General features: G+C 37.8%; 1 protein-coding gene across 2 annotated transcripts in view; it reads right to left on the minus strand.

Moving 5' to 3' along the window:
- Nucleotides 1-24,480, minus strand: part of plxna4 (plexin A4) — a 288,289-nt gene that overhangs the window by 254,570 nt on the left and 9,239 nt on the right. For both annotated transcript variants that reach the window (XM_065289686.2, XM_065289685.2), the window contains exon 2: nt 11,014-12,328. In XM_065289686.2, the coding sequence (XP_065145758.1) occupies nt 11,014-12,228 (1,215 nt within the window). In that variant the 5' untranslated portion in view covers nt 12,229-12,328. The remainder of the gene's footprint in view (nt 1-11,013; nt 12,329-24,480) is intronic.

The raw sequence follows: 24,480 nt of genomic DNA on the forward strand, positions 1-24,480 counted from the left end.
GGTTTTTTATTTTAGCAGAAATATTTAAGGAAGGAAAAGCTGCCGGGTTTGTCATGCAAATCACGTTTTGCATGATCTCAACTGTCAAAAGCAATACGCTTATGCAAGCACACCCACGTGTGTCAACATGGTATTAAGTGTTTCTTTAAAAATGCAAATAAAGGCTTATATAGAGCGTCTGCATTTGACGTCACACAGCCTTAACTCCGCCCTTTTGGCAGGCAATCGTAAAACGCTTGAGCGCTGTAGCATTCATATCGATATTGGTTGAACAATAATTTATAACCAGACTGTTTAAACCCCACAAACCTTAAGATTTCAACATGTTGTATAAGGATCTTATCAGGGCTACAGACTGCTACCAAATGGTCGCATTTTGCCACCAAAATTTGAGAGTGTGCCATTGAATTTTAGTGATGGGACACTGAATTTAAAACAGCACATTGTACTTTCTGCATCTATCATCATATATATAATCAAGTATTTATTAGTAATACAGTGTAGAAATGTGAATATTTGGATAGCATGTTAATTTACGGTGTGTGCCCCTAAATTTTCTGGTTGCGCCCCTAAAATTTTCAGTTGGGGGCCACTGTGCTCCTAGTGAAAAAAGTTAGTCTGGAGCCCTGCTTATAGTTTAATAGTGGAAAATAACTGGGCTGATACATGATAAAAGGCATTATAGGGATCTTTTATGTTTCATCTATTAAAGGGGTCATATTGTGAATTTTTTTTAAGATGTAAAATAAATCGTTGGTGTCTCCAGAGTGCGTATGTGAAGATTTAGCTCAAAATACCCCACAGATAATTAATTCTAGCATGTTAAAATTGCCATTTTGTAAGCCTGCCCAAATTTGCGCTGTTTTCAAACACTGATCACAATGATGGTGGTTTTTTGTAATTAAAACTCAATTGTGCTGTCAATTATCTTTTCTCTCGCTCTTTGTCCATGCACTAAATGGCAGTGACGTGGTTGGATAGTGCAGATTAAGGGGTGGTATTATTGTAATTGGCCTTGCCACCTACCTCACTTAACAGGCGAAATCTGAACGACCTAAATTTTCACATGCTTGCAGAAAATGGTTTAAAGAAACTAAGTTACTGCGTTGATCTTTTGCACATTTTCTGAGTTGATAGAAGCACTGGGGAACCAATTATAGCACTTAAATATGAAAACAAGTCAGATTTTCACGCTATGACCCCTTTAAGTTTTGGATGTACACATTTTTTAATTAAAGTGCACAGTGAACTCTTTTGCCATAAAACTCTTGCTGGCGCCATTTATTTCATATTCGCTCCCGGCTGTCCTTGCCTGCCATTACGGTGGCTTAAACTGAACGGGTCAGGTGACGTCCGGACCTCGCAAAACGTAAGGTAAAACCGACGGCAAGTGCCGGAGCAAATAACCTTTTCACATCAACATGTAAAGTGAGTTTAGTCTGATTAGGAGATAATGATCCTATGATGGATTATGACCTTTGCTGCAGCAGTTACGATGGGAGATGTAATTACTGAGGCCAATAAACCTGGAGATCGACTTTAATGAATGGAAATGCAGTGCTCACAGTGCACAGGACTGATTAAAACCATGTCACACCATCTCATAAAGTGCTTCCCCCAGAACGGAGTTTAAATCTTGAGTGAAACTTGGCACTGGAGTCATGTTAATTGAAAAAAAAATCCAAACTACTTAAGTACAGTTCTAATAAAAGACATTTACTTCAGCATTTAGACTTTTAAACCAATACGCTGTTCAATTTAATGCAAAAGTAAATAAATGCAGCCATGAATGCATGGACATAAAAATAAATGACAGCTGATTTTATAGCCTCTAGCTGACTAAATAGGACTGGTGTATCTTGGGGGGTGAAAAGCACCAATTATTTAGCAATAACATGTAATGAGCATGCAAGAAGACTGACAGCTGTAATAGAACCTAGAAGACCATAGCCTGATTTTAATGACTTTTAATTGAGCTGATTATGAATAATAATGAAAGACCCCATCTTAATTCAAAGCGTTCTTATCTTTCAGCCCGCAATGTCTTCCTAATGGGTTCGGAAAACGCAAATTAACAAAAAAAAAACTAGTTAGTGCAGGGTGGGGGAGGTACTCTTATTTACATCCCATTTACTGTGCCAGACTCATTTTCACACTTTTTATCTGCTGACACACTGAACACGGGGTGCCAGCAGATTTTTTTAACAGGTCAGACGTCAGCACAGAATGATCTATGGAGAGACACCAAGCTTTCCACTAATAACGTTATGCATTCATTATGTGATATCATCAAGAATGCTTCAAAATTATTTTCTATACTACAAGAAGCACACATCTCAGTACCATTCCTATATAATGGTATATAGAATGCAATGTTGCAAATGTTATGTAAAACATTAAAGGAGGGGTGTATGATTTTTGAGAAACGCTTTGGAAAAGGGAGTCGTGCCGAGTACCAAAACACACTTGTAGCCAACCAGCAGTAAGGGGCGTGTCTTATAACCGACATCGTTGCCTGGGTTGTGTATGTGTGGGGCGGGTTTATCAAAGGAAGGCATGTTTATTTAGGTGATTTGAAATGTCAACTTTGGCTTTCAGAGATCGTGCACCCCGCCTTTAACAATACAACCTGAACAATATAGACAGCATGTCCCTATTAAAAAAAATCATGCGTGGAGATCAATCCCATACGCAAGATAAACAGTCATCCTCTTACAGACATCAGACTGCCTTTTGTTGTTCAGGTTTGAACGCTCATCTGTCTGGGCCCATAGGCACTTGAAGTCTGGGAGATGTTTGGCTGAACTGACACTACAGTAGTTTTGAGTGGGCTTCAGATCTCAGCTTCTACATTTGGATTCTCCCTCCGTGTGTCTGATCTTTAAATAGCAGCGCACAGCTGCCAGTTGTAACCCGGTGGGAGCAAAGCTGTGAGCATGACTTATCGAACTCTGGACTCGGGATTAACAGAACATGGCCCAGCTTTAAAATCTCCATTACACATCTGTATGGGGAAATGGCTTGTTTTACTATATAAAAAAATGGAAAAATAGAGAAAAAAAATTTTTTCACGAATTTCCACATTTTTTCGTGTTCGTATAACGAATTTCTGTTTTCGTGTGATTATCACTTATTGGTTACAAAACCAATTGTTTTGACCTATTTTCTTACCATTGTCGCTTCGGTTTAGGGTTAGATTTACATAAAATGACATCCCTACCCAAACCCAACTCTAACCCTAACGCCAGGCGACATATAAAAAAAAATAAATCTGAAAAAATAGTATAAACCAATGTATAGAGTGACATTGTAATGCAAGCACCAAATCTATCCCTAAACCAAAGCGACAAATGGTTTAAAAATAGGAAAAAGCAGTTGAGTAACCAATACGTGATAATCACACGAAAACAGGAATTCGTTATACGAGCACGAAAAAACACGGAAATTCATGATATATATAACATCACGAAAAAAGAATAAAAAAAATACGTGACTATATCATGAAACTTTGTGAGACTGGGTAGTATTTAACAAATTTGTCTTTCACTTCAAAAAAAAAAAACTCCTTGTTGAATAAAGGTAAAAGGCACAAAAACCCAGTCGATATCCTAATATATTCAGTAACCCAACTTTAACGGCAATAAAAAACTCTTGCACCTTGATGTACGAGTGCAGTTGTTTATCCATTTCATCTTCCGTGCACTTAGCTGAATATCAGACGTAGACTGAGTCCATGTTTCAGCTTCGTTTATTTTTCTCAACTATTTCAATTGTTTTTAATTATATGTATTGTATTTAAAATTGTGTAATTTTGTTGTAATTCTTTTATATATATGTATATATTTTTTTCCTTGTATATAGTGTATTTTTTCTCTAATAATGATTCTAAAAAATGTTTAAAAAAAAAGACAAAATGCGTTGTGGCGTTTAACAGATTCTGCCAACAAACTGGCATTTCTCAATGGCCTGAGGCAGGAATTAAGCAGATTTGAAGCGAAAGTATTTGATGAATTTAAAATACGAATACAATATATATTACCATATTTTATTTTATTTAAAGAGCACCCATGTCATTGCTAAAAAAAAACATTGTTTTGTGTATTTGGTATAATACAATGTGTTGACATGGTTTGTGGTTAAAAAAAAAACATTATTTTTCACATACCGTACATTTTTGTAGCTACAGATTTTAATCTCTTCCTGAAACGCACGTATTTGAAAAGCTCTGTGTCCCTGATTGGCTAGCTAATCTGTACGTTGTCACTGGCCTGAATACCACGTAAGCCGTAAACGCTCCTTACCATGTTTAAAAGATTCGGTCGCAATGCTAACAGGAGTTAACTTACAGGCTGTGAGTCAAAGCGGGAGGAATTATAATAATGTCGTTCTTGTCTACATCACCAATCACAGGAAGTAAACTGTGCCCTACAATCCGTGTATTTGTTGTGGTCCAAGAAAAGAGATTTACATTGGAGACGATAACTCGCGTCATTGTTTACTTTGGGGTTTGTACCATTTGCATATCGTTATCATGTACAAATACACACTAAAGAAAATGTAAAATCTTGAATCGGACCATAGGTGCTCTTAAATTAAAATAAATAAAAAGAGTTGCATGTTTCGCTTCATGTCATATTTAAACATAATTAAAGGTTCACTTCTGATATATCGGTGCTAAATCCAACATCACACATTTTAATGATGGTGACAGGCAGCACAACCATAGCATGCAATATGCCACACCTCCCTGCGTGTAAGAGACGACTTCATTAAAGTAATCTAGAAAGGTTTAATGCAAGTCTGTTTTAATGAACTGATGAAGATGGCTAGTCCGTCACATGCACAGTGAAGTGCACACCCCTTCTTTCGTGAGTTTGTGTGTGCGCACACATGTCACACGCGACATTAACAGTGGCCCTTTTGTGCGGTCTGACTGCCCTAATGAGCAGTAGTGCTGCTCATCTGTTCATTAATTGGGTAAAAACACAGACACCATGAGAGGGAAGGCCGACAGAGAGCTTGAATGAGTGTCTAAAGCATTTAGAGTACAAATACATCTCTGCTTTCACTTGACACACTAGATCAACCCCTTACGATAATTTACCATGGTAACTACAATAATTTACCATGGTAACTACAATAATTTACCATGGTAACTATAACTGCACATCAAAATGACTCAAAATGACTCTCAGGAAAGTTCACATTAGATATGTTTTTGTTTTTTTAAAACTAAAGAGAGGTTTTAAGGTGTCTTACTCCGGTCAGATATCAAAATTTTACGCATGATGTAATAACTCTTAAGCAATAAAAACTATATATGTCCATCATCTTTCACACTAAAACATTTGGAGTTATTTTAATAAATGTCGTTGCTTTTCCAAACCTATAATGGGAGAAAACAGGGATCAGGAAACAAATTTTGAGTTTGAAGCCAAAAAAAAGTGCATCCATCCTTCACAAAAGTAATCCACACGACTCCAATGGTTTAATGAAGGTCTTCTGCGAGTAATCAATACGATTTTTTAATAAAAATATCAATTTTTCAAACTAATAAAGTGTAATATTCACGAGATTCACAAAAGTCACTGTGCAACGTACCCATGGCAACCAACGTTCACGATTTCAAGTGTCCAAGTCCAAGATGGCGCTGTTACAGGAAGATAGTTACAGTTTATAAAGTTTGAACTATGGATATTTTTCGTACAAAATCATATTGATTACCCACAGAAGACCTTTTTTAAACCATTGGAGCCATGTGGATTACCTCTGTGAAGGATGAATGCACTTTTTGGCTGTTTGAAGTCAAAAAAATTTTCCCTGATCCCCATTTTCTCCCATTACAAAGCTTGGAATAGCAAGGACATTTACTAAAATAACTCGAAAAAGATTATAGACATATGTATCTCGGATTGCTTAAGGGTAAGTACATCATAGGGTAATTTTGATATTTGACTGGAGTATCCCTTTAAAATACATTTAATAAAATTTTATTTGAATCTGTGTCTTAAAAAAATATTGAAGTGCATTTTATAAAAAAATATATATTTATTTTTATATATATTTTTATATTTATTAGTGCTGGGCAAAGGTTAACCATGATTAATCACATACAAAATAAAAGTGATATGTATATATATATATATATATATATTTTTTTTTTTACACATTGAATATATAAATATATATATGTGTGTAATTATTATGTATATTTAACCCCACACACATACATATATTAATTTCATAATGTTTTTAAATATATGTATATATGTATATATATATATATATATATATATATATATATATATATATATATATATATATATATATATATATATATATATATATATATATATATATATATATATGTATATATATATATATATATATATGTATATATATATATATATATATATGTATATATATATATATATATATATGTATATATATATATATATATATATATATATATATATATATATATATATATATATATATATATATATATATATATATATATATATATATATATATATATATATATATATATATATATATATGTATATGTGTATGTGTATATGTATATGTATGTGTGTATATATATATATATATACGTATATACATACATATACATATATACGTATACGTATATATATATATATATATATATATATATATATATATATATATATATATATATATACGTATACGTATATATATATATATATATATATATATATATATATATATATATATATATATATATATATATATATATATATATATATATATATATATATATATATATATACGTATACGTATACGTATATATGTATGTATATACGTATATATGTGTATATATATATATATATATATATATATATATATATATATATACCCAATATATATATATATATATATACCCAAACACACACATGTAAATGTTTCTTAAATACATACATGAATGCGTGTGTATTTATATATAGGCCTACATAATAATAACACGCAGCACTCGTATATTATGCAAAAAATCACTTTTATTTTGTATGCGATTAATCGCGATTAATCTTTGCCCAGCACTAATTATATTTATTAAAGACAGAGCAAGGAGGTACCAAAATGTGTGTATGATCCCTTGTGAGATCCCACATTAATTTACGGTAGTTGTCAAAAAGTATGTGTGTATTAATATATTTACTGCTTACCATGGTAAATGTCTGTGAGAGAAAGCTTAAGCTGTTAAATAGAAGAGGTTATGATTTATGTCCGTGTTGTATGGGATTTGTGTTAAATGTTCTCACACCAGGCCTCGATACGCTTGGGTTCATATTTCTTTTTATATTGTTATTTTTGATACGGATCTATAATAATCAAAAAGCTATTAATCCGTGTCATCTGTCCGCCCGTGATGCATGAATATGGCTGCAAGTAAACCCTGTATTCTGGACAACGCTGCAGATATGTCTTGAGCCTTGTGATTTTCACACTATAATATCCTTATCATATCCGCAGAGGGCACGGTGAGGATATTAAGATATACATCACTTTGGTATCATCACCCCACCTGCATTGCTATCATGTCATGTTGATGCAGTGTTAGCAGAGAGCTGAATATTGAGAGCCTGTTATCTACGCATTCATGAAGAGGGGCTTTCTTGATCTCGCTGCGGTTCTCTGCTTACTTAATTGGACTTTCATATCAGTCAAAACGCTACCAAGTCACTATTGGGTTTTTCCCTTTCTTTCTCATAGTGCTTGCTTTGAAGCTTGCATGTGTTTGGTGTCCCAAGTAAATGACGTGGGCCAAGCAGATGCGGAGGTGCTCAGATTTTCATGTTTTATTTAAAACACAAACCCATACCACCCCGACAACTGAGATTGTTGCAAAATCATGTGAATGATATTAGTAACGCATCTGTCTCCCGCACACGAGCGCCGTTCGCTCGCTCCTGTCATTTCCCACTTTTCATCTTGTCAACGCAGCGCTGCTGAGCGCGTATCAAGGAACGCTGCGTCCCGAAAGCATTTAACTTCAGTCACAGAGAGAGATGTCGCTCTCTCCTGCCCTGGGACGGCTTCAAATATCACTGTTTGCGTATGTGCAATGTGTTTAGTTGTGTGAATGTTTGCAATCCGTTTTATGAGTAGGTGTTTTTGTGCGTAAGAGATTCGGCATAATCATGGCCATGTTTATTTCTTCATGTGGGCGTTTAAAAGCTGCTTTATTTTTAATCTAATCTCTACATAAAAGATAACCCTTAACGGTATGTGCAACGCATTTAACTTTGGAAATAGGATGAAGTTAAACCGTTAAGGCCCTGCTATTATTGGTTAACAATGCTTTTCCCCGCTAGTCACATCAGAGCACAAAACATTTGAGGGAAGAAAAAGTTGGCACAAGACACTTAAAGACAATAAAATAAGGGAAATTAATTCATGCCTGCATGTATATTTGTCTGGGAGTTTCTGTGCATAAATGTCTCTCACAGAAGATAACTTTAACAGCAACCAAGCATTTATCAGTCTTAGATGTAATGTGTTTGAGCTCACTTGTCTTTTTCTCTTAGCAATCAAACACTTGCCTTGCTTTTAAATGAGGAGCCAGTAGCCATAGTTACCGGAGGAGGAGATGCAGACCATCCATCTCTCTCTCCCCTCGCTCTTTAATTTATGCTGCAGTGGCCATACTGCAGCGCACGCAGAAATGGCATCATTTCTCAACATAACTCCCTATCCTCCTCTCTCCACCCATACACCTATCGAGAAACACTCCAACACAATCTGCTTCAAGTTTATTCTTAAGAGTGCCTTTAAGTTTGCATGTGTGTCTGTTACTGATCACTTCATCCTCGATAGTAGTTTGAACTAAACTGATGTATTGTTAGACTGATTATTTATACCTTATAGTATTTACTATAGTACGGTGCTACAGAGTACTTTGTTATTTATATGGCTATATTCATGGCAAAGTTAATATATACACAAGTTTGAAAAGAGACAATTTGGCAACCTAACCTGCATGTATTTGGACTGTGAAAGAAAAACACAGTACCCGTAAGTAAACCAACCCTGACACAGGAAGAACATGCAAACTCAAAAACCAGGACCTTTTTGCTGTGATCAACTGTGCCACCTCTAAAAAGAATATCATTGTATTTCGCTGGTAGTATGTCTCCATCTGAAAGGGATAGTTTGGCCAAAAATGAAAATGACCCAATTTACTCACCCTGAAGCCACCCAAGATATACATTATAATATGAACACATATCCAGATATTTTTGAAAATGTTCTAGCTCTTTCAATCTTTATAATAAATGAATATGGGGCCCGGTCCAGAGAATGTGCATCCATCCTTTGCAGAAGTAATCCACAAAGGCCTTTTAAGGGTAATCGATGCGAATTTGTAAGAGAAATATACATATTTAAAACTTAAGCGTCCCATAATGCCGCCATCTTAGACTGCGCTTATACTCTGTCCTGAATGTGGAGGAGTCTAAGACCCGGTGTTTTCGAAGCTGGTTATTTTCATTTGTATAGTTTTAAATATGTATATTTTTACAAAAATCGCTTTATTTATCCCTCGGAGCAGTGTGGATTACTTTTGCGAAGGATGGATGCACATTCTTTGGACTTGAAGGAGCAGACCCCATAATAATTTGTTAGATTGGAAGAGGCTAAACATATCAGAATATGTGTTCGTATGAAAAGGGATGGACATATGTAACTCGAATTTCTTCAGGGTGATTAAGTCATGGGGTCATTTAAATTTTTGGCCGAACTATCCCTTTAACTTTTTTTATTGCTGTAGCGTTTGACCTGGCACAAATCAACTAGCAAAGGCAAAAAAAAGGTGTTTGCATGGTAATAAATTACTTTATTTTATTTTATTTTGCAGTGCAAAACTTTTTTAATTTTAAAAAGAAATGCATAGATGTTTGAAAGTGTTTGTAAAATAGGAGAATGTGTATATGATAAAGATTTTTTTGTTTTGTTAAAGGAACAGTATGTAAGAAATTTATATCAATGAATCATTAATTGGCCCTGAAATGTCACTAGACATTAAGAAATCATTTTCATTTCAAATACTTCTATCACTCACAACAGTGGTCTGGCCAGGATATTGTCATCTAAAAAGTGGAGTTGCAGCCCTCAACTGATGTTTATGTTGTCGTTTGGTATATTGGCCACCAGCTGTGTGGTTGCAGTACCAGTTTTAGCCACACGTTTTGTGATTGCAATACCAGTTTTGGCCACAATCCTACATACTGTTCCTTTAAAAAATATTTGTTGGTGTATAACTGGAATTTATGGGACATCGTTTAACAAATATGTATTTTAGGGACATTGTGCAACGAATATGCATGCTATCATCATGTACTGGTAATTGTACAAGGGGGCCCCTTGAAGGGGCAGGAAAAAATTATAAGCTTCTGCCTCATCATGGTCCTTTTCAAACATAATAATTTGTTTGCAAGAATTGTGTATTTGTGTGTAACTTTTTTTTGATATTGATATTGTTTTATGTGGAAAAAAATGATATTATGATTATTTATTATATGGGTTCGAAATAAAAATAAATAAATAAATGCAAAATGGCAGTAGTTACGTTTTAAAGTAATTAAAGTCACTGCTTTGTCTTTGTCTTAAAAACTTTTACCTGTCAAACAAAGTTTATATGTTTACAGACAATGATCTGTTCCATCTAAAACAAAATTTTCCTTCTATAGTAGGAAAAAATGGCTCCAAATCATTCACTTCGGAAATTCCATCAGATTGGACAAAAACTCTAGCGTTCAGAACAGTCCACAGTTTTCAGGAAACCATTAAAATATTTCTATTATGATACCTTGTCCTGTATTGTCAAATGTTTTATTATATGCAAATCCAGTGGTACCAGTGCATTACCAAAAGGCATTACCATGAATTAGCTCTACAGTTTGGTAAAAAAAAAGTTTAAAAAACAGTATTGTGCTGCAAATGACAAGTAGCTGTTAAGAAGAAGAAAACACTTACAGCGCTACTGCATGGGATGTCTTTCACTTTGAGCCAGGCGAGGTCCAATGTCCCCTCTCCTTTATAACAAGACTGCAACCTGTCTTTAATTCTTTCATTTATTTCCTTCAAAGTGAACACACAGAGTGCAGACTCCTGAGATGTCTCCTTGGGCCTTCTCTTCTGACCTTTGGAGAAAACTGCATATAGAATGTCATCATCTGGTCCTACGCCCAGTGACCGTGCCAGGATAGTACCTGCCTTGGACAGGTAAGCAGCCTGCAGTAGGCGATACTCAACCCCATCCTTTACGCAACCGAGAGGAACCTCGACGTACGAGTTGAACGCCGTGTCGTCCTTGCAGAGTCGTACCAGTTTGGAAGTGTACACCTGTTCGCGTCCTGCCGCGGATGACCCTGTCGTTGGGCCTCCGCCCATTTCAGGCTGCAACGTGAGAAAATACACAAAATTTCCACTGCTAAACCCATAGACGTAATAGATGTCAAAGTCTGGCACCACCGTGAAAGTATCTGATGGAATCTTAATCATAGAGGCAACGAATTCATCATGGAAGACGTAGGCAAACATCCCATCCTCCTCCGAGTTGCGGGTGAGCTTACGACTGGATATTGTTGGGAAGTACTCCGGTCTTCCATCAACAGCAGTAGCCACGAAAAGCTTATCGGGTGAGGCGTCTCCGTAAGACACAATGACTCCGAACACGGAGCCGCTTTCATTGACGCCAGAGAGGTAGTGCTCTTTTTTATGGAAGGGCTCTCCTAGTTTGAAGAGATCATCCAGGCGAAGCAGCTTGCAAATACCCTGGTACAGGCTCCCGCAAGCCAGCAGCCGGTTCTCGCGGTAGTCCATGAGCAGCATCTTGTTGACGTTATTGGTCAACGAAAGTGGTTCGCTACAAGGCTGGACTATACGGGGTGGGTAGCAGTTCCGGTTATCCTCATCTGGCCCGGTCTGATGCGACACCTGTACGTCCAGCCCATGTGAGAGTTTGTAGATGCGGTTCACCGCCCCAAGGTACACATTCCCATTTCTGTGATCCACAGCTAGGTGGTTAAAGGTCCATTCAGGGTTTTCAGCCCGAAATGTACTGTATTCCTCAAGTACTCTGGATTCCACTGAAGGCTGATGGGGCCTGGTAGCCAAGAGGGGAACCAATAAGACAATGATGCAGAAAGAAAAAGTTAAAATGGTCCATCTCATGTTGTTGAAAGCCATTGTCCTGGTGCCTGATGGGAAGAGTGTCTCTGTCCACTACTCAGTTCTTGTATTCTGTATTAGTATTCAGGATTTTCATGAAGTTGAGGACATTCTGTACCTATACAGCGAGAAAAACAGAGGAGTGTTAGCATAAGAATATCAACTACAGTAATAGCAATACAATTACATTCCACACCTCACAAGACGGCGTGCATCAGAAGACACAAGTAATTATTGAAGCCACATGACTGTTTTTCAGCACATGAGCAATTACACATAGATGAAAAAGGTTGGAAGCTGACAGTTGGCATGAACGGATGCCATTCTCAATGGGATAATGCATTTGCCTAAGGAGTTAACAGCAAGCATGGTCGTTATTTCTCTGCCTGCGCCACACCTCACAGCCGGACCTCTGACCCTCTAATTGATTCCCCCCCGTATGTGATTTGTACGGTTTGCAGATTTTCTCCCATATCTCCAGATAGCACGGCTCACCTGCTGACAAAGCTGAAGAAGTAGCTCTCTGATATATCCATGTCTGCAAATGTTTAAGAAGGCCAATTAGAAGAAACTGCTGATGAGGAAAACTTGACTATTTATCCTCAAGTTAATTGGGTAACATGCGCTCACACAGATACATATGCACTGCAACCTTGTATTAAAGCAATCACATCTTCCCATTTTTGGCTGTAGAGCAAGGTAACAATCAGAGATGCACCGATCGACCAGCCAGAGATCAGAAATGGCGATTTTACGCATGATTGGCCTGGACCGTTACCGGCCCGTCAGTCTTATGGTATTCCGATTTGTGCTGGTCCTTTTGTTGCCAGTGGCCCAAGCAATAACGTCACAGTCACGCGCACACTCGCCGTGGAAGCACTGACCGACCGTTATCCAACAGCAGCATTCATTTAATTCCGTACCTGGAAACGTAATCCATTTTACATAAAAATGCCCCCCCCCCACAAATCGCGCCATAAAAATTAGAAACCTTAAGGGGCTTTTTACACCTGGTCACTTCATGTGTTTTCTCTGATTGGATAGCTATCTGATTTGTTAAAACTGTTCCATTTACATTTGGCCACATAAATGCGTCTTGTGAGAACGGAAAATGAATCCAATCTTCTACTCCCGCGCAAAATGCAAATACACTATTCATTACTACGCCTTAAAAAACTTAAGACGACGTTTATGCAACAAAAGGTGGCACTTACTGTATGTTGTACTGTATGTTGGGCAGGGGACGGGGGTCTCCTTGCTCGGCGTGAGCTGGAGCACGCAATACAGCAGCAAAAGAGTGACGGAGGCGCGATTATTTAATGTACATGTCCATGACGGGGAAAAGCGTTCACAAAACTGTCTCTCAAAGTTGTATTTCTTTGTTTAATATCATTGGAGTTCGTCATTGGGCTTTTTTATTGGTTCTAGAGAGTTTTTTTACCCACTGTCGTCGCTCCATAGAGCAATAAGCATGTCGTCTTTGTTTGTTTGCCTCTTTGCCGGCTAAATTCCGGGTGACGTCCTTACGTTTGGTAGGAGTAAAGCGCTGACATATGTGGTTTAATCAACCAGATGTAGTTACATTTGTCCAGTTTTATCTGAAATGCGTCCCAGACCACTTCCTGAAGTGGTTTGAGCGATCGGATTTTAATGCATATCGAAAACGTTTCGGAGGTCATTTACACTGCATCTTTTTACGATCGGATAACTATCCGATCAGAGAAAACGCATGAAGTGACCAGGTGTAAAAGACTGTGAACACAAATAAGACTTAAAACACTTGTCTTCCAGCATGAACAAAAATGAGTCGAAATGGTCTTGGGTTTTAGACGCACAGTCCCAGGGCCGGAGTGCGAGTCATTTTCATTTTAGGGCTGAATATGAGTCCCACTCCTGCCCTTGAAGCTAAAAAAACAGATTGGCCCACCTGGAATTTTCAGGTTGATCCCGATTAGCCAGTCCGGGCCATGCCTATATTAATTCCTGCCCCGCATATGCACCGCAAATTACACGATGATATGCAGCAGCAGGACTCTGCATTCTCCAGGCAGAGGCTTCAGAAATCTGACAAACTTCCTCAGCTCAACTCAGACATTGCGTTTCCCCAAGTTGTTTAATCTTGTGTCTTTTCACACACGGAGCCAGTTACAAGCCGATCCCGAAAGAACAATCAGATTCACAACTGATATTTGGAAAAATTGGCCAAGAATGCACCGACCACTGTAAACGGTGCATCTCTACTAACAATGCTACAGTATGATACGCTTGCCCTTATGTGCTGAAGCTCACAGCAAATGTGAAAATCACACCTTTGCTGTTGTAGTGGGCATTAAGACGTTATAAAGAGTGTAGGGTATGGACTTCACGGTAATGATTAGCCACTGAAACAGAAAGCAGAGACGCTTGCTTTAGCCCACTCAGAGGCATAGAAAAGTAATAAAGGGGTCGGTACACATTCCATTCTGAATGTGGAGGGTCTTACTGCGGTTCACTTAGATGTGTATGGAAAGAAATGGTTGGAAATATAGCAGTGTGTAATCTGAGCAGTGGGGGATAATGTTCTCTGATAGAAAACTGTAAAACACAACCACTTCACAATGCTACCGCAGGTATCATTTACTACGATTACATTTAAAGTGAGAGAACCCTGAAGCAAGGTGCATGGAGGGAAAACATGCATGGAGGAATTGGTGGTTGTGTAAAACTGAATGAAAAAGCACCCCTTTCTAATACCAAGTGAGGCATTTAGCTTCCAAAGTAGAGCATTATCGTTTTAAAACAACGTTTTAAAGTAAAAAGGATTCTCATCTGAAAAGATTTCTGTCCACACCATACAATATAAGCACTATGTATTCCATTTAGTGGAATATAATCACTTTGACTTTAAAAACGACACGTTAAAGCATGCTGTCACGTTATGGTTAGTGGAGAAATGACGGGAGGGCGGGGCCTGGGAATTGCAGCGATTAGCAAATAGTAACATGACCCATCCTCCAACAATCCAATAAATTCTCAATGGACGAAATTCAAGTCCAACCCTACCTTAATTTCTCATTTCAGAAGCCGATTCACTTGGATATACGTCACGATGGGAAAAATAAGAGAATCGCTACTTTCGTTTCATTGTGACTTCAAGAAGCCCCAACCAATGGGCTTATTTATTAGCAAATCTGCAAGGTCATCCAAAAACAGGGGTTTAAAATCTAGCCAGGCTCTTCCCATAGGATCCTTCACTAGACATAACCAGTTGGTCACGTTTCAAAAAACCCACTGTTTAAAATAAGAAAAATGAGTTGACCTCCAGGCCAGAGATGCTTTAACTGGGGCCAGTGAAGATTTACCCGGCATGTTGGCAAGCTTTCGGAAAGCTTGCTAGCAACATCCACGCAGACGAGAGACCACATGCTGAGTAGCCACATCAAAGACTGCTAATGAATTCATGTTTAATACCACACACAAGCAGCATTTCTGCGAATGTGAGGAAACAACACATTTCGGGTTTAGGCTGCGTGCGGGAGTGCGTGTATTTGTGTGTTTACTTGATAAATAATTGGATATTCATGCTTCTCACTCAAATTCTTTGTGTTTTGAGCATTCAACTGCCACAGAGGAAATCTCAATTGATGCATTTCCATTACTCATTCCCGAAAACCAACACAAATATCACAGCAAGACAGCAATAAAAAGAAAAATGTCACTCACAGCGGCCACACGTAGGATTTTAGCTCGATGCAGAAAATATAGAGGGAAAAGCAAAACACAGGTGTGTATATATCACTGGTGCGGGCTACATGTGAAATAGGTGGGAAAAGACGTCTGGGTTATGACCTCAGATTTAGGCTAGGAAAGATTTTATTTTATGCTCCCGTTGCCATGTTCAGCCTTGCTATCCCACTTATGAACATCTGGCAAAAATGTGCAACAATTGCCACCAATGCCATGAACTCCATACTGGGCACCAATTTGGCAGTATTCTGGCTTGAAGTTGGGGGGGCATGATGATTTGCATTGCAAGTGAAAGCCTTGAACATATGAGTGTCAATGAGGTCAAAGGAAGGTGACAGGCTAGTTGGCGGCACTGATTTCGACAACTGCCCAACAATCCAATAATTGAAGATTTCAAGGCACTGAACCCAGCCAGAGTGTTTGACTGGAGCCTCTCCAAGCTTTGCAAACACTCGACCTTGAAAATGCATCAGATGTGTGTGTGTGTGTGTTTGGAGGGGGGGGTCAAGGGCATCCAAACAATCATGAATTTATCCTCACTGATCTAAGAGCATTATCTCACAACAGTGCAATTCAACACTGATTGAACCAAATCTGACGCAGACACACAGACGCTTGTGCGTGTCCTCCTGCTCGACTTTCATTAGTACCGGCTTCACTTCTCATCCCTCCATGGACAGATGGAGGGATTCATCCCTGATGTGAGTCTGGAGGAAAGGGCGCCAGAAGGATGGCAGGAGGAAAAGGAGCGATGTTTACACACGGAGAACACACGGATATAAGTTTTAATTATCACAGCCTCCCAGAGGATGAAGGTCCACGGCCCACCACAAACCTAATGGGACCTTTGGATGCCCAAGAGGGAGTGCAATAGAAAGGGCACAAACTATACAAATAATAATAATTTCCAATGTAAATTAAAATCTAACCGTTTTACCATGTAAAGAACTAAGCTACAAAGAATAAATTGCTATTTGATGATTTGGTGTTTTTCATTTATTTACAGAATTCATCAGAAAGAAATCTCCTGGTGTTGTGACATTTCGAAGAAACGGACCGAGCCCAGCGCCGGTCAGACAAATCCACTGGATCTGAGAGACATGTTGACATCTGCCCGTCCTCGTTTGCTGTTCCTATCTCTCTTATTTTCTCCGTCTTTCTATTTCCTCCCTCGCTCTGATCAGGGGGACTGTAATCCTTCACAGCAGCTCTTGGTTCAAACGCTCTTTCAAACGCTTTCCATCAGTCTTCCTCTCTCTATCACGCACACACAGACACACAAAAACCTCTACTTTCGCACAAAACTATTCATTTTCTGTTTTCGCACCTTCTGTGCATCATCAAAAAAGCTTGGGTCTTACTCGAAGTTGGAAATGTGTTTGTTAGGCTCGCCGCCTTAAGCAGGCACGTGTCTCCAGTCGACCGAAAATAAAAGACTGCAGCCCTCCTCTGTACTGGCTCATAAACACACAAACGCTGCATAGATCCACACACAAATATAGGCTTCGTGAACAGCCAGACACATCTCACACATGCGCCTTCTCTTTCCCACTTTCTGTATCTTGCAGAAACGTAGTATTTCATCTCCACAGATAGAGATACCATTGACACCATTAAGAGGCCTATCGGAGATCTCCGGATCTTAATCGTTGGTATATCCAGTTATTAGGTTAAACTCTGAGCTGCTTCCTGCCGCTGTCTGCGGTCCCCAACTCTCCATATAAACGAATGTATTATGTCACTCATTAATATGTCTAGATGAGGCTTTGTATTCGATTAAACCGGATCTAAGACAGACCACAAAATAGTGATCAACGTAAATGACCTGGATGTCATAAAATGGGGAAATTATATGATTTTTAGACACAAAACTGGGTTATTACTGTATATGCCATTCCACAGACTTTACTTTTTCATTAAAAACCCAATTAGATGAGTTACAAAGTAAACAAATTATGTATTAGTGATGCAAAAAATGCACACTATTCAGCCAAAACCCAAACTCAGATTGAGCTAAGAATATGTTCACGCAAAACATAAAAATCCAATACTGGTGTTACAGAAATAACCATCTCACATTTTTCGAACAATATAAAAATTGCAATATTATTATATTACCATCCAGATTAGGACTGTGTGATGCTGAATAAAAATGTGATATGCAAAAACTTTCTAAACTATTCGATATGCATAATCAGCCCCTCCAGAATTACGCATTTTTTTTGTGATTTTTTGCAATTAAATATTCCAGAAATATGCAGGAAAATGTTTTAATTTTTTCTCTAATTAGGATACCAATGCTGGTCTAATATTCAATTAAAATAGACAAAATTAACAAATTAAATAAACACAAACAGCTGTCACACAGTGGTTTTAAAAACTGGGTCGCCAGGATGATGTTATTAAAATAATTAATTATTTTTTATATTAATAAGAACATATAAAACAATCCTTATTGCCAACACTGAGAGAGGTGGGTCGCGTAATCTAGTTATTTTTTTAAGGTCGCTTTTTAAAAAGTTTGAAAATGACTGACTACAGTAATGCACAATAGCCACAAGTCCAAAACAACCTTTTCCCTAAACTGCGTGTTTACTTGTGTGTTATTATTATTATGCGTGTATGTGACCGTTCAAGTGCAAACCTGACAGAAGAACAGTTCGGTCCTCACTTGCTGACAGGCAGCATACAAACATGTTTGCTTACGTTATAGTGGACGGATGCCTTTCTTTTATAAGGAACTTAATATAAGGACTACAAAAATAGTAAATTGTCATGCAATATGACACTATGACTACAACTGCATAATGCTTTGTTTGTTAACCTAAACGTTGCCTTTACAGAACTTTAAAATAAAAAAAACATTGTTATTGCAAACCATTGCGATACTAGCAGACGTGTGTGATTTCGATAATTTCATTATTTTGCACTGCCCAAATACTGATATAATTGTGAATAAATTGTATAAAGGGCGTTCACACTAGACTTTGAGCATGCAAATATTTTTTGCACATTGCTGTGAATATGGGCAGGGAGCACTTTGTCAATCATTTCAGTTAATAAAATGGTCATGCGTCACGTACTGGTTTTCTACTGGACACGTCTCCACATGACACAAATGTGAAGGTCAGAGTTCACCAGACTTGAACTTTGAGAATGCAAATATTTTTCACACATTACTGCGAATATGGGCAGGGAGCACTTTGTAAATCTTTGCTTTTCAGTTAAGAGAAAGGTCACAACGTGATGCACTGGACACGTCTCCACATGATACGAATTTGCTGGTCAGAGTTCACTAGACTTGAACTTTGTACGCAGTGAAATATCTTTGTACAAGCTTGCATTTTTATTCGGACACATTGCATGCATATGAATGGATGTTATTGGAATGCAAACTGTTGTGATCGTTCTTTTACGGTACATTCACACGGGAAGAAAGCGTTAACACTTGACGGAAGGCTTGTCTGAAGCGTGGCCAACAGCCAATCACAGTGGCCGCAACACATTCCCCGGTCTTTCATAAACGTAATTGGCTGGCTCTGCCTAGGTTATTTCCATAAGGCGATCTGACTGGCTGACGCACGCGTTGCCGCTTGAAAAGTTGAGAAATGTTCAACTTATGCCGCGAGTAACGGCAGTGATGCGACGCCAACGGATCCACAATTTAGTTCGGCAATGCATGATGTCACCAATTAGAAGTGAATGGGAAGCGGCAACGCTTACGCCCTGTGTGAATGTACCGCTAAGGTTTTTGCTGATCCCATTTCATGCTTCAGTTTTCTACTTTCAACCCCCAGATACGCCAGCAAATCCTTTTCTCCATCTTTTACCTGAAGGTCCTTACTCAAAACCTCAACACATCCCACTTTCCCTTTCTCTTCCCTCCATATTGAAAACAGGGGGAACCGAAATCACCATTGGCTTCTCAAGTCTTACTACATTAGACCTGCATACTAAAACTTTTATATGCTCTTAGCATTCTGCTGCAATGTTATGCTCCCTCTCGCTCTCTCTCTGCACGTTCGCTGAACTTCTCCATAACTTCCAGATAGAGGTCACCACTCAAACATTTAGTGCAAGACCAATGTACAGTTCAGCACCCTAAATCAACACATTATTATCCAGCCACATACAGCCGTATTCATGCATTCATGCACACAAATTATACTGCATTGAATTTCATAGACTGTACAACACCACATGAAAACATCCAACTAAAACACACACAAACCAGATATCGTAAAAAATACATCTAAGAGCGATGGCTCATCAGACATCCATAATCGTTGCACATAAACACACTGCTTTCATCGGCTAGTGACAGCAGTTCGTGAACACCCCCTCCATCCGCAAGCTTTTCCCAAAGCAATCCCGGGGCATTTCATAGGCACTGATGCAAGTAATAAATCAGAGATCATAAAAGTTCATTTCCCATACAGCAGAGTCAGTAATACAGTGCTGATGTGTGCTAGGGGGCGGAGACTGCAGTTGATTGACTGTTTTCAATGATTGCCACATTACATCAAGATGTCTAGAGGCCTGATGAACGGTTTATTGTTTGTTTGTTATTTAAATAAGACTTTATATGAGTGAACCAACGGTTTTAGCTCAAAGGCAAACTGTTACAGTCAAATGAGAACCAAATAATGCTTGCATGTAAATAAAACATCCAGCACAGTTCAGGTGTCCCACTGAAAGGTCCTATGACATGTACACATTTATCCAACATGACCTGATGCAATGTATTCAGGGAATAAGCTACGTTTTATCCGTATGTTTAATCAAACCTTGGAATTTGAACTGTGCCTTTTCAGATCTTGCATTGGTCTTCATGTAAATATTCAGCTTCAGCTGTAACAGGTGAGATTGTGTTGAATGGTTTTGATCCAAGATTAAGTTCAAAGACATGAAAGCCTGATAATCACCAGCTTTGTACTGATTATTATAAACCAATCTGTGTTTTTCATTTGTATGTGGGGGGTGTGGAATAATCTAAGGATTGTGGCCTGACACACATGACTGGATTCAGCGATCATAATCCAACTTCTAACCTCAAAACACACACAATCCCAACACCGTCTGGTGTTTCCCTGGTGAAAACTTGGATAATGGATTTTCTACCAAGTTATTCTTTGAAGTGTACGATTGAAAGCATTGTATATAAAAGTACGATTAAAACACAAAAAGTACACATGGACCTTAAACAGGAAGTTCAGGGACATGCAACATTCCTATCCCATGCACTGCAAAGTATAAGCATTATTAATATGGCTGTCAACCATTATCTGTGAGATTACAGAAAAAAACATATATGTAGGGATGGACAGATTTGATTTTTTTTTGGGGGGGGGGGGGGCGATACCGATTAAAACAGACTACTATTGGCCGATAACGATATTAAACACTGGTATACAATACTATAGAGTTGGCCTAGTTGTTGGTTTATTTCTGCATCACATTATTTTTTTTTAACATGGATTGGATCTATTTAACATTCAACTGACAAACATAATAATAAGAGAGGCACAACGTAAGATAAAATTTGAGATGGTCCTCACTGCAGAACATGAGATCCAGGGGGCGGGGTTGGATCTAGATCCAACTCCTCCCACTTTATGTACTTTGTTCCGCCAAATGAACCAGTATATTTTCGTTGTTGCAGCCCACATTTAGTTGCATCCTGTGGTCGCCAACGTTTGCTCTTATCAGTTTAAGTGTACGTTTGATTAATAATATAGAAATGAATCATAATTTAGTAAGTAATGATCACAGTTAGTGTAAGGGGAGGTAAGGGATACGTTCCATGGGATATATTTGCGACCCGCTTGGCTGTTTATCACACTTATTACACATAAAAACACACATTTATTTGATATCTTTTATTAGCATATTAAAAAAAATGTAAACGTTTAGGAAACCCGTTTCCTAATGGATGTAAGCAAAGACGCGTTAAAACAAATTCAAAGTCCCTACAAGATAAACATTCAATTTATTAATTTCTAAATAACTTGCCATATATATGTTAATAATTATGCATATTTATACTGTATACATTCATAGGTAATATACTGCATGTGGTAAGATTACTCGTAGTGCCCGAAATGTTTTACTTCAAAACATAGCAAAAACACTTAGATTTCATCTTAAAGTCACTACTTTTTTTGTAGTCATAAGTAAAGTTTGTTTTTCTGTCAAAAGAATAACTTTATTTAGTTACGACTCAATGCGGAAAAAGTAACGCAACAACACGTGTATGACGTGTCTTGTGGTAAAACTGCCGACCAATCAAAATGCAGCGGGAAGAAATCCAGCTCCGCCCCTGGATCTGAATCCAACCCCGCCCCCTGGATGTCGTGTTCTGCAGTGAGGCGCTACTGTAAAATTTTGCAGATTTTTTGTCTTTTTCCGAGATTTTGAAACAATCCCAGCCCACAGACATTTTCCGAAATACTATGCAATACACGGCATGGCTCACGTGAATGAGTTATCTCTAACGTGAATAACTACGTGATTTACTTTTTTCCCCCACAATCGCACTTCTGACAAACTATAATTTGTAAAAATTTTATTTTGTTTTGGAAAGTATTTAATAATTAATTAAAACAATCGGTGTTGGCCTTTCTCGTGATATTGCCGATATGCCAATGATTTCAAATTCATAAACTCAATCGGCATATATGCATTATTTACCTTTATGCTTCATACATTTTATAATAATGATTCATACAACTTTTCAAACCTGTCTAGTATTCATCCAATCATAGCCCAGATGTCTAGGCTGAAACAAGGCTAAATTTGGGCTGTACGTGAAAATTTAATAGAAGTCAAAAATACATTATGGAATATCACCTTGCAAGTTATTTTGGCAAAAACATGTAACCAAATTCAAGTTTGTTTTGGCTAGAGTGGGTTACACATAGCCGGATTATATCAGGTCTATAGTTAACATAAATGGTGAAATTGGGGTACAAAAGCTGTGCAATGATCCACGAAAATAAAGTTTACAAAACTGTAAGAGTAAATCATTAAAAGTAGACCTAAGTCCTTGCTATTAAAATACATAGTATGAATGCTGAACCATAATACACCTAAACTGCAGTAAGAACTATAAATGGCAATTCCTTTTTAATACTCTGAAAGCAGTAATGTGTGAAGATTCAGGGCCTTAAATAAATCACTGCCCACTGAAGTCGATTGAAGACAGTGGAACGGGTTGGAAACACTTTCTAATTGCTAGGGAGGCTGCAAAGCAAGGTTTTAAAGAATCTGTCAGCACTGCCTCTGTTCCAGGAGAAAACCCATTTTCCTACAGACTCGCACAAGTGATAAATCACCGTTCAACATTAACTGTGAGACCAAAGGGAAGGGCTGAGAGGGAGAGAATAGAGATGGAAAGTGTTTTGCAAAAGGTCACAACAAAAAGCAACTAAAACCGCGCCTCTAGCAAAGAAAAAATATTGCGTCTGCGTATATTACCGCTTGGAATGAGGAGTGATGCACCAAATAATAAACTTGACAACGCAACATGACAAGGTCAGCCAGTTTAAGAAGACATTGGAGTGTATTTTTAAAAACAAATTGCTCTTTTCTATTGGATAGCACGACTTGGTACGCTACCACGCTCGCTTTACTTTGACTCGGTTTGCTCTTTCATTGGAGTTTAGTGTGTGGGATTATAGACTTTTCGTTTCAGTTGCTTCGCCTCTACTGCTGTGACATCATCGTAAAAATACAATACAAACAAACACTCAACACTGGAGCAACAGTGCATATCGATGAATGGTGTTCTTGATTCACGGCATGTGGATGTTTTTCACCCCTAAAAGGGAGTTTGGGAACTTGTCGAACAAAGCGTAGATGACAACATCACTTTATTTTCTTATTTTGTGTGACATCACTTGACAGTGCAAGACGGTAAGCTAATCTTGCATTTAGCAATGATGCTGGTAGTGACGAAGACGATTCTCTCGGACCAATCTGTTGTGTTAACCCTTGTGTGTTGTTAGGGCCATTTGGGTGATTCTCGTGAAAATAGACTTATGAGGTGTAATGAAACATTTTGATAAAAAAATGTTAATGCAAAGTAAGAGTATCAAAATAAGAAGCATACAGTTACAAACATCTCTTCATGTACTATTTTACACATAATTTCAAATGACATCATACAAACCAATTTTTTTTTTTTTTCACATTTAAGGGAAAAATTTCATTACCGCAATGTGTCCATGACCGGATTTGGGTTCTTTGACATGGAAATATTTATAATTGAAAAAAAATAATTGAAAAAAAAGTTTCAGTGCATTTTATACTGTACACATTTACAGTAAAGAAACATGTGGTATTTGGTGATCATTGGTAAAAGTAGAGACAATAATAAAGAATATAAATGTGTCCAAGACCAATTTTCTCATCCTCCGCAACAATTTTCAATCATTGTTTAAGCTCTCGAGGAACTTATATTTTCATTAAAAAAAATTGTTGTAAGGGACATAATTGACTGTGACACTCAAGATGGCTACCAGGTAAGTAGTTCTTATTTTTTCA

This window comes from Paramisgurnus dabryanus, chromosome 1 (assembly GCF_030506205.2).
Source record: "Paramisgurnus dabryanus chromosome 1, PD_genome_1.1, whole genome shotgun sequence".
NCBI lineage: Eukaryota > Metazoa > Chordata > Actinopteri > Cypriniformes > Cobitidae > Paramisgurnus > Paramisgurnus dabryanus.